This window comes from Phoenix dactylifera, chromosome 9 (genome assembly GCF_009389715.1).
Source record: "Phoenix dactylifera cultivar Barhee BC4 chromosome 9, palm_55x_up_171113_PBpolish2nd_filt_p, whole genome shotgun sequence".
Lineage (NCBI taxonomy): Eukaryota > Viridiplantae > Streptophyta > Magnoliopsida > Arecales > Arecaceae > Phoenix > Phoenix dactylifera.
Genome location: NC_052400.1, coordinates 9,909,003 through 9,921,268, shown reverse-complemented (window position 1 = coordinate 9,921,268; position 12,266 = coordinate 9,909,003). Strand labels below are relative to the sequence as shown.

Below are 12,266 nucleotides of genomic sequence, written 5' to 3'. Positions count from 1 at the left end.
GACTGCTTGTAAACTGTATAGCGACTACATTTGAAGCGAAGGGATAAAAGAATATTAAATTTCTTTACCACATGCCTTGCATCAATCTATTTGCCTCCTGTTATTTCCGTGGGTTGAGGAATTTGGGAGGTTTCATCAATGAATTTGTAAATGTATCATTGAAATTCTGTACTTTGGCTTACATAGGCTCTAAATGTCATCTATGTTTGATTAGAAGGATTTTTAGACTCGATGTGAACCACTTTGGCTACTACGTGCAGGGCTAGATAGGGTTCAAAAGCAAGATTCACTATATTGGGAAGCCGAGTTATGAGTCAAACTTTCGGAGGCTATAATTTGGTTATACAATATTCGATTGAATTTTTTTTAAAAAAAATTAGATAATTTTTTACGATCTATGATGCAATGCCACGTCTTTTAGAAGACGACGCTCCGAGCGATCAAGCCCAAATCCTATCATTTGGCATCTAAAATGAGCTTGTCAAAGCAAAAGTTTTCTTTTTGGATATAAATTTTGACTAGATGTGTCTTCTAATTCGGGAAGAATTAGATAGAGCGACAGCACATAAAGTTGATGCAAAATTTAAAATCTACCTTCTGAAAAAATTTAGCTTTTTTGAGTTTTTTCTACAGTCAAATCTATTTTGGAAAAGAGAGTTCTATTGAAACTAGAAAAAAAAATCCAATCTCGATTGTGTAACAGCGATCCTCACCATTACAAATAGAGCCTATATATCTCAGTTTTAGATCAATAAAAGAAAAAAAGATTTAAGCCTTATTTTCACAATTTTTTCATCTTCTTCTAATTTTTTTTTTTTTGAGAGATTTGAGTTAAGCAGGTTGAGAAAAATCTTCTTCCTTCCCAATCGGATCAATATTTATTTTTTTATTGTTGGTTTCTATTTGTCCTTCCGGCCCTTTCTCTCAACTACCATGCTAAACTCCAAGGGTCTTTGGCAACTTCCCACCTGCTTCTATCCTGACTATATGGAAATCTTTTACCATGTCTACCAAAAGGCAAAAAAATGACATACAACTATAGACTCAAAATGTTCTCCTCTTAGGTCATTTCTCTCAGTTATTTTCTATTACCAAACACGCGAGGTCCTTGCTCTGAACATGACCAAGTGGATCATCTGAGAATGATGGTCCCATGGTGCAGTTGGCTGAAAAAGATATTATCCACAAACTTGAGGTCTTAAGGTACTGGGCTAGCTTGTCCATGAATACATACTACAGAGGAATGATAGAGAATGTATGTGAATTGAAAGGAAGGGGTCCACTTGTGAACAGAAATGGCCTATAGAAGATCGTAGCATGATCTTTCTTGGTGCTCTGGATGAGAAGAAGGTAAGGAGGCAAACCTTCAAGTGGATCAGAGCAATGTCCTGTATCTCATATCCATATCGAAATGCCAATGTAGACCGCCCACCTAAAATTAATTCTGCAGCCTCCCAACAAAAGAAGACTGAACTTAGGAAGGCTTTATCTTACCAGCCATGAACCAGGAATGGTGACAAAAGTTAATGTCCTGTCTGATATGAATGCTCTAGTTGACCAGAGTTACATCATTGAACACAGTGTGATGACTTAGTTATAAGCTTCGATTCACATTGGCCAGGAGGAAGAAACGGCTCTAAAAGCGATACGCAACCTAACTACAGAATTAGCAGAAAACCACATCTCTTGTCCAATCATAATGCTTGGATTTGTCGTCCTAGTAGAGAAAGGAGCCTCCGACAGTGACACTAATACATCCAACCATGCAATTGGAGAAGAGATCATATTCTATAAGAAAGGGAGAGGTTTGAGGGTGATATGAGCAGTCAATGATCTCTATCGGATGACAGTCTCCATTACAGTTGGAAGGCATTACAGAAATACCGGCGTAACAGTTGGTGAAACTACTGATAACTTACAAGGATGACTTACCCAAATTAAAGCGATCTTGGATGAAGTAAAGAATGGTTGAAAAGGATGTTCTTGAGCTGAATGAAACTATGACAGCCTGGTTGATTGGTCCATGCCATGATCCTTTCAACCCCACAAGCAATTAGTCTCTCTCTAACCGTTATCTTTTCTTAGGACCACCTTACAAGACATCCTTATAACTTTTAAGAACTTAAGGCCTGCCTTGCAAAGCTGTGGTCCCAGCATGATTGCAGTATTTGATATGGAGATCTTTATGTTTTGTTGCAATACCTTATCCTTCTGCACCTCTAATGCCCATGTATTCTTGGTGTGCTGCTTTGGTTCTGGACAAAACTTCACTACTACTACTACTACTGCATCATTCTTCCTCCTTGCACTCTGGTAGAAAAGAAAAGAAACCAATGCCCGAAACACCGAAACAAAAGCGCAAGATAATGCTCGTTAATTTTGGGGTGAACAGAGGATAATGACATGCAACCTTCCCTGCCTTTGTTCTTCTTTGGATGCTTAAGACAGCCAAACCTTTCCTTGTGGTCTACCTACAGGGGACCATTCAAGTATTTCTGTCGTGGCTGAATTAGATTTCTTACAGCAGCCTGTCACCAAAAAAAGATGCTCTCGTGCTGGAAGGCACCCTTATCTGGGATTCCAGGACAATTTATTCTTCTATGCATAACTTTGTCAAGATCTCAGCTAATGGGATTCTAAAATAAAGGACTTTTGGCTATGCGAGCCTGGCCAACCTCACATTTCCCAATCTGATCAAGTGACACTCTCCTTTTGTTAATTTCCTAAGGCAATACCTTCTTCCTTCATAGCAGGATGCAACCGAATTTGATCCAGGAGAGAACACAGGAGAGTGTAGCAACTAGCAAGCAGTTATTTTTCCATATTTTTGCACTGCTGGCTAGGGAAGAATACAAACTTCAAAGAAGTGGGCTTCAGATTCTATATACTTTAGCTTAGTTCAGCTTTTATAGATTAGCATAGAAAGAAAATTCCTTTCGCAAATGATCTGCGAATTTAAAAGAGAGCCTAAAGGGGCCCCTTCAACAGCTAATTACAGACAGCAAGTCTAATCTTTGCCGAATTAAGATAGGAACACTAGCAACACTGTTGTGACAATGATTTCTCGTAGACCTTAGCAGATTCTCAGGCATCACCCGGAAACATAGGCGAGAATTGCGGTAACTCGAAGAAAACATCTTAATGAATTAATACTAGAATTTTCTTGATAATACAACAGCATCATGATGTCAAATCTCTCCCCTTCACTCACAGCAGCTCACACTAAATGTGGTGTTTGAAATATCTGCACCCCATGATGTCTCTAGTCTAATGAGACCTTCCACTGATGATCACAAGAATTCTCAAAAGAATCATTTGCCCCAAAGAAGTCTCTAGTCCACCAAGGTGGTAACTTGGTGGTAAGGGGGCAATAATTCCACCCGAGTTGCCCGGGTTCGAAACGCGCGGGCGTCGATTAAATTCAGGGACCGGATGCCCCACGTTCGGTTGGCTCGTTGGCGGTTATGCTTTCCTTCCACTTGTAGCTTGGTGGTGTCAGGTGTGACGTACTCACCTTCGGGTGGGGAGAATGTGAGTAAAATGGTGTCCACCCTTATCGAACATTCTCCTGGCGGGGCGGGGGCCTAGTGCGTGGGGGCTGCTACGCGGGGGTGGGCTGGTCCCTTCCTCCCCCCTACCCCTTTTAACCACCAAAAAAAAAGAAAAAAAAAAAGAAAAAAAAGAAAGAAAGAAAAATAGGAAATAATGAAATTTTGCTTAGACCTAAAGATTGTTAGCTTGAAGCTTCGCGTGCTGTTATATACAAACTTGTACTCTGAATGATTTCAACCGATCAGAGCTCAATTTTCATGTGAGCTGTTGGCAATGAACCTGCATCAAATATATCAGAGTAAATATTCTCTCTTTTTTGGCAACACTTCATGACATAACCAGCAGCACGGTAGACATCGATCCTTACATACCATGAAAGCACTGAGAAGAGATAGCAATCTCCTGATTCTGTCCCAAGTCCACTGGAACAACGTTTTGGAGATCATCCTCCCAGAATGTCCCCAGCTGAAAATTTAGTATTTGTTTCTTTTAGTAATCTCTCTCTAGTTGCATCACAAAATGCTACCAAAGGTTCATAAAGGTCATGGGTTAAGAATAGTGGCAATTGTTTACCTGAGATGAAGCATCTCCAAATCCGTTAACAAAAGGTTGGCGATTGCCTAGATTTTGATATAGAGTGGAGTCTAATGGGCTCATACACTCTGTTTCCAAGGCATTGGTCACAACACAATGGAAAGGAGCCCCCTGCTGAGGTTCGTTTGCATATGTTAGTGCAGCACCGGAGGTCTCTAGTGGATAAACTGAATTTGACACAGGTCCACAAGTTTGATGCATCTGAATCCATGAAGAACACCAAACTAAGGTGCGTAGAACCAAAAATTGACATAGGTGTATGCAAGAAAGAAAATCAGAGAAAATGTTTGTCTCACATCTTTGGGAAGGAGATTTGCCTCATTGTTGAAGTCCAACCGGGGATTCACAGTTGCCAACTTCATGGAAAGAAACTGCAACAAGAAAGACGAAACGAGGGATTTCAGATGCGACAAGTTCAGCCTCTAGAGGGAATTGCTTCTTTTCATGACCTCTATACCTCGACTTGGCGCTGCAAGGACTGTACATAGTTTATAATCTCATCAAGCATCACCGCTTTGCCGGTAACCTACAACAAGAAATTCCAATTCGAAACTGAGTTCTTGAAACAAAACCAGCTGTTAAGCTACACAAGCAAGCATCAATTTCCAAGTTGATAGTTTCAGCATACCTTATTGCAACCTGGCACAAGATCTTGCAGTAACTTCATACGCTGGCTGATCTTCTCTCTTCTAACCTGGCAGATAGAGAGAGATCATTCATGAGAGAGTTATGAAAGAATTAAGATACTAGGAGCCAAGAAACAACCATCGAACATCAAAATAACAATGAATCCATACTCTTTCTGCGAGGCTATGGCTATCTGTCGCTTGGCCTCTTCTTGCCCTGACATGAATATAGTCTTTAGATGGCTCCGAGGGCTTCACATTGTCCTCCTTCCCCTGTTTTTGACCACCATCATCACTGGCACTACCACTGCCATTCTGTTCAACCTTTGGCTTAATTGATCCCTTTTCGGTTCCATCATCTTCTGCAGACCTACTTCTCTTCGCATTCGAATCCTCCTCCTCTGCTGCCTGAAAAATCAAAAATTTTCAGGCACATTTTATGCAAAAGCGGTCGAATTTCACCGAGAACATAAACTTCAAGGCATTTTCTTGAAGAGAATTGGCATACCTTGGGAGGATCCATGGCAGAATTCGGCGAAGCTGTGTCCTTTGGTGCAGCTTTCCTCTTCCTTGGGTTGTTTTCGCCAGAACTTCTCAAGCTCACCTCACCACTCGCCGAGACTGGATCCGATACTGATGATTCCTCTCGAGCATTACCAAATTCTGCATCTTTTGCCTCCAACTGCATCCTCTCCTGTGTCTGGGTCGCCTTGCCTCTCTCTGGCAGCCCCGTTTGAGGTCCAGCTGCCTTGAGAGACTGGCCGCTCGATGCCCTCGAGAGCTTTCCAGCCTCCGGCAGACCAAACTGGCCTGCAAACCCACCGTAATTCCGGCCATCAAAGCAAGAAAACCTTGCGGCCCTCTCAGCGAACCCTGGGTCCGCAGAGAATTGATCCAAATGGGTTATCGGTATCGGATTCGCCGAGAACGGCAGGCTTCCGACGGCCGGCTGGTGGGGGCCGATGCGGCCCATCATGGAGAGATTGAGCTTTGGAGGGGAATTCAGAGGGGTGGTCATGTAGTGGGACTGGGGGGAGATCTCGCCGGAATTGTAGACGCTCCCCAGCCGTCCAACGAGGTTATTGACGGCGAGGCCCTCCGCTGTAGCAAGCGAATTGGACGATGGCGAGGAGACGATGGAGCTGAGCGCCGACTCAAAGTGGCTGGTCGGGTCCATGGACTGCTCCCAGTTGAGGTTGAGAAAGCACGGCGGAAGCTGACCTGGCGGCGGCCCACAGTTCATCTCCGGCGAGGCACCGAACTCCTAAAATTGCTGGAAAAATCTCAGCTTTCTCAATCCCGAGTCCCTAAAAGGAACGAAAATCCCGAATTCGCCGAGATATTGAAATCCTGGAGGATAATTCGCAGCAAGAAGCAAGAAACGAAGGGAAAGGTGGGAGCTTTTTGCGGAGAAATGAGAGGAAAGGGAGCCGGGAGGTGGAGGAGAGAGGGAACCAAAGGGGAAAGCGAAAACCAGGGGAAGTGAAGAGAAAGGAAAGGGGATGGGAGGGGAGGATAAAGAGGAGGAAAGAAGACTCTTGAAGCGAAGGAAGAAGGTGGAGGACAGAGTGGAAGGGGGAAGAAAGAAGGAAAATGTTGACCTTTATGTGGATATAATAATAATAATAATAATAGAATTATTTGAAGAGAGGAGGGAGTGGTCTCACAGATGCCAAGCCCTGGAGGTCAAACAGAGCTGTGTTCCTTCTGCCTTTGGAAATCCTTATGGGCATCAGCTCAGCTTTCCTGCCATTAGAGAGAGAGCAAGATGGGAGAAGGGGGGTGGAAAGGCCGGGGGAGAGAGAGAGAGAGGAAGAGAAGGAAGGAGATCGGTGGGGGGAAGTGGGAAGATATAGGGGGTTTTAGCTCCACTTTGTTCTGATCCCTAAGCAAACATTGTTTGTCCTGAGGTGAATCCATCAATGATTAAACGAAGAAAGAAAAGGGAAGACAGACAGGATTACTAAAGCTGGTACTTTTATTATAAAAATAGTCATACAAAAAATTGTGAACTATTTACATATTTTTTATGATATTTTAATTTTATACAATCAAATGATCAAAATTATGAATTATTTATATATTTTTAAAAATTTATTTTTTATCTGATTATTATTTTATTATAAAATGTTCTTTTGTATTGCCCCAAGCATATTCAAGTTTTTTCTATTTCATTGTTTTCGCCTGTGTTTTGTTTTTTGATGGATACGTGAGGTGTGGATGAGCATATCGGGTGGTGCCCAAAATTTTGCATGGCGGAGAAGGCTTTGCATTTCTTTATATTTCCCATTCTTTTAATGAGGTCAGGTTTGCTGAGGGAATGAAAACATTAAAAATGAACTGAGCATTTTCTTGATGGTATTAAATTCTTTGCCGTTGGCCTTCCTAATGTAAGGAGGGAAAGACAGTGGTATCTTTCAACTGCTTCCATAGAAATTTCTGTGAGGCTTTGGACCTAAAATCAATTGTCTTTTAAATTAAAATAAAAATCTCTTTTAAACGCATATCATCCATAGGACATCAGTGTGCACCGCACAAAAAAAATATGATGGTTCAAAACATAGTATGCCATAGACAGTATGGGCATACTGTGCCATATTGATTCGGTACAGGTGGTGTACCGACATTCGGTACATCAAAAAATTTCATACCATACTATACTGACATTGTGCTAGTATGGTACCGGTACGGAGCCTGGTATCGAGACGATAAACTTTGGTTCAAAGTGTACCAGACAGAATTGATCCTGTAAGTGGCAGATTAGTTTGTATTAGATAACATGATAGGTAACTTAACCAAGGCTCAACAAGTAAAGAAACGGTGGATAGGAGAAATATGAATTCTCTACTGATAAGAGTATGTAGCTTTGAGGTGTACATGGTTAGAACTGGATGGGTTTAGAGATAAGATTGAAATTGAACGAATTTAAATCAGTTTTTAAAATTGAAAACAAAATCGGACCAATGGTCCATAAAAAATGAATGGAACCAAATCGAAAAATTCAATTCGAATTATTAGGTTGAAGAAATCTAATTTTAGGTTCATTGTATTAGGTTGAGAAGATCCAGACATTGCCAATTCGTGATAGTTTTTTTAGAGGTTTTATTCAAAAATTTTATCTAAAAAATGCATAAATTTCACAGGAAAGGAAGAGTGAGAGAAAATGGGACCTACAGTCAGAGTATACTAGAGAAAATTTTTGGATGCTCTCTAATTTTCTTATAGACATCTGACTCCAAAAACCCCTCTTTTCCATATTTTTTATCCAAAAATCAAAAGAAAGGCATCATGATGGGAAGTGAAGTGATTAGTTAAAAAGAGATGAAAAGATTGTAAAAAAAAAAGGGAAAAGAGAGTGGGAATTAAGGACCTTATTAGAAAGTTTCTAGCGCCGAATTTTATAAGGAAGACTAGGGCTTGAAAGAGATGAGACACGCTCCGAGGCACAAGCGAGATGCCTCTCCTGCCCATTATAACCACTCCAGCCACGGGGCAAAGTCACTATGGCTCATCGACTTTGGATTAGTAGGATGGAATCAAACCGATTTTTCTATTCGAAAGTTTTTTTACATTGAAACCAAACTAACTATAGAAACAACCCAATTTAAACTAAACTAAAGCGATCTGTTTGTTTTGAATTCGTGGTTTGGTTGGCTTTTTGCATACCCTTCTTTGTGCTTGGACAGTAACTGACTTGTATGATAGGTGCAATCCATTATAGGCCACGCCACCTAAAGTCATAACTCCCACCATACAGTCTAATAAGCTCATGGAATTAATAGGGTTACCACAAGACTCCATCCACACAGAAGACACTCTGATATAATGGTGTCTCCCATGAAGTCTTTTGCATTGCAAAAAGTATCTTCTTCATCTTGCTTTCCATGCGAGAAAGTTGAAAGCTTTTTTCTTTTATCTTAAATTTATCAGACTTGAAAAGGCAGCCAGAAGTCTTCATTTTTGCTTCAGTCTTACTCTTCATATTGCTTCTACAAGCCCAAGCTTCTAGCCTTTTGGGGCATGGGGAGCTTTTCTATTCTCAACTCTTGCCTTTTCTTATTGCATGGTGCTAAGCAGCTCTTGTAAATTGTAAATCACGCTTCTTTGTTAAACTTGCACCTTATTTTTCTCTTTTTTTTTTTTTTGGTAGAATGGATGACTCATATCTGACGAGTACAAATGCACCCAATAAAATTAGAAAACAGAACTCTCTCATGTACTGAAGTAAAGAATTAATGAGAGAGAGAGAAGTAAACAATTAATAATAAAGAAATTATAGAAGGATTTTTTGAGGAGGAGTTTGTTACCTAAGCAATGGTATCTAAATGTTTCCATACCTGCTACTGTTCAATCTTATTCTATTGGCAGTGCATCGGGATTGCTGTTGACAGTCACATGCATGTGGGGATTAACAATTTGGTTTCGTTTGGAGGTGGGCTTCCACCGAGGTCTCTTCTTTCCACCCCCCAACCAAGTTCTACGTTAGTACACATATTCTCTCCTAATCCTTATTAATTTTATGGGTCTCAGATCACCACCTTTCTTTTTATCATGACCCACCTTATTTAAAAATCTCTTGGACATTGTTTAAGAGAGTAATATATAAGACACAAAAAAGGTGTATCATTTATTTAAAGAAAGGGCGGTTCCATAGAATTCTTTATGATGAACATCATTTATTTAAACACCAAGATAAATATATGGTTGTGTCGTTAAAGGACATGGAGGTAAAATATGGGCCCATTCGGGGTTATTATTTTTTGCAATCATTGGAATCAAAAGGAAAAGAATGAAAGAATGAGGTGGTTAAAAAGTCAAGAGTGAATTGGAAGCATCAAGGTTGATTAGCTTGAAAATGTCAATTTGTGAATGTGTCGGCTATTAGCTTAATCGATAAGTTTAAGAATTTTTCATGGCCCCAAGGTCAATTCTTAAATTTAGTTTTCACCCTCTTGTTGAAAAGCAGCTTAGCTGGTTGGAAGAGCTTTTTTTTTTTAAAAAAAAGAAACTCATTCTTTGTGATTTTTTTCCTGCCTTTTCCTTTTTGGGTTTCCATAAGAGTCTAAAAAGCTTTTCAATAACGGTGCTATAATGGTGTTAACAACCGTAATAATAGTTCATACACTTTATTTTTTTGTGTTATTTTTTTTGAATAAATAGCCTAAAACATTTGTGGGGAATGAGGCATCAATCAAGTATATTTAGTAAAACCTAATTAAGGTTGATATAGGGATTAAATGTCGATAAAGAATAGTGTAGATTGGTGCACATGTTGAGTTGAGTAACGTTATACAGCTCTCATTATACTATACACACGTACAATTTTCTTACCAGAATAAGAAAAAATTGATGTAATCAATAAAATTTTTCCATTAGATGACTATGAAGCCACCAAATTGGCAACAGCAAACTCAATAAATTATTCGTTCGCACATTATGGGTGACCTCGCCAATAATACTTTTGCTTCTTATTGAAGAAGGGAGACTTCAGCGCATTTAATTCTCTCCAAAGCTCTACATTTCTTTCAATATGTGGAGGATTTTATGCTCTGTCAAGACCTTGGATAGCCCCAAGGCCATTCCCTTCCCCCTTTCCTCCTCGCAAACTCTTTTCTTGCTGCAACTCTTTCCATTGCACCATATTCTATTTTATTTTGCATCCATTACAAATCTTGAAAGAAATTTCTCACCTCCTCCATATTTCTTCAAAAAATATATACATATAATGATAACTTTAATGTTTGTTTGCACCAAGGGCTCATTTGGTTCGTGGAAAAAAAAAGGAAGAAAGTGTGGTCAACGGAAAAGTAATGAGATGCCTCTTGTTTGGTTGGAGTTTTCAAAGGAGAAAGATGGAAAAGTTGTATTCCCATGGAAATATGATTTCCACATTTTATGGAAAAGTTTTTTCCATGAGAAATATGAGAAATTTATTTTCTCATGAGGCGGAAATCACTTTATTTTTATTTTTTTTCAAAAATACCCTTCAACATTAAATAAGCATTAAAGAGACATTAAAGACTTAATTTTTATTAAGGACATAATAGGAATTATACATAATTTTTTCAGAAAAATGGATGCCAACCAAACATAAGCACTTTGTAAATTTGTAACTTTTTTATAGTCAAGCAAATATGTCAAAAGTATTTTTTTAGACATTTTTTTTTTAAAAATTTATTTTTTAAAAATTATATTTTTAGAAGAGAAAATGCTTTCCGTAAACCAAACGAGCCTGGTGTTTTTTTGAATCCACCGAAGGAAAGCAGGGGCAAGAAACAAAATATAGAATGATTTCTCCTGAAATTTAACCTATCCTAGAACAAGAATATCCGAAACCTATAGAGCATAAAAATTCGTGACTGCACGACTTGGTTGTCACATCTAAACATAGTCTCTTGACATGACACGCGACATGAAGAAACCTTTCTCGGCAAGAATCAAGGCGGCATAGAAAAATGGAAGGCTTCACGCAATAAAGTCCAAGTACAATGTACATCAAAATGCCAACGACTAGTTTCATGAAATATTGTCCTCCACATCATAAAAACCCCACTCAAAATAGTGACAACTTCGTCTGCATTATAAATTGCATAATAATTGTAGCAATTTCTTCTCTTAAAAAAAAATCATAGAAATTCTGTGTATGATATATATTTTTTTTCAATAGAAGAAGTTGATCATTGATTTAAATCATAGATTTATCATGGCTACTGTCCAAAATGTTTTAAATTTTTAATGGTCCAATAATTTTCTGCTATAATTATTTTTTTTGTTGTTTTTTGCTTGTTCTTTTTTTTTTTTTGGAAAGGGTGTAAACCTAGAGATTTTTGGTGCCATGCATGCGGTTGGTGGATTTTGCTCCTAACCATTGAGTCAAAAAAACAAAAGCAATCATGAATGAATGACTTCAAGGGAGATTTTGAGAAAGATGAATCTTTTTCCATTTCACAAAGTTTTTTTTCTAAACAAAAAAATCAGGATTTTTATTTTTTTAAAATTCATAATCCTTTTGAAGAGACGTGTGCATGAAGGTGTGGCCATGGGATTGCACCTGGGAAAACAACCATGGTAGCCACAAAACCTGGTGGCTTTTGGGGATGCTCAAAGGTCGAAGGCTGGCGTTTTTTTTCATCAAAGGCACACCATACGCCGCACCGAGAGTTACAACCTAACCCCACCCCAACGCACGAGCCAGGCACGTGATAAGTACTATAGTTTTAATTAAAAAATGTATTCGATTCATATAGATAACAAAAATATTAAAATTATATGCATATATACTCTCGTAAAATTGCTATTGCATATTTTAAATGTATATGATCTTTTTTTTATTTTTTATATATATGTACCTATACCATCTAACACTATTAAAAAATAAATGATTTAAATTTTAAATAACTGAAATACCTTTATAGATAGATGTGTAAAAAGAAAACTTTATAAGGATACACATATAAATAGAAACTTTATAAGGGTATTTATACAATTATGCAT

General features: G+C 38.7%; 1 protein-coding gene across 1 annotated transcript; it reads right to left on the bottom strand.

Moving 5' to 3' along the window:
* Positions 1-3,114: 3,114 nt before the first annotated feature.
* Positions 3,115-6,650, bottom strand: LOC103709409 (transcription factor bHLH62-like). Its single transcript, XM_008794723.4, has 8 exons — positions 5,281-6,650; positions 4,944-5,180; positions 4,775-4,840; positions 4,604-4,672; positions 4,443-4,517; positions 4,126-4,347; positions 3,924-4,017; positions 3,115-3,831 (listed from the first exon to the last, which is right to left on the bottom strand). The coding sequence occupies exons 1-8, from the start codon at positions 6,013-6,015 to the stop codon at positions 3,794-3,796; spliced, it is 1,536 nt and encodes a 511-aa protein (XP_008792945.1). The 5' UTR covers positions 6,016-6,650; the 3' UTR covers positions 3,115-3,793.
* Between the last annotated feature and the right edge of the window lie 5,616 nt (positions 6,651-12,266).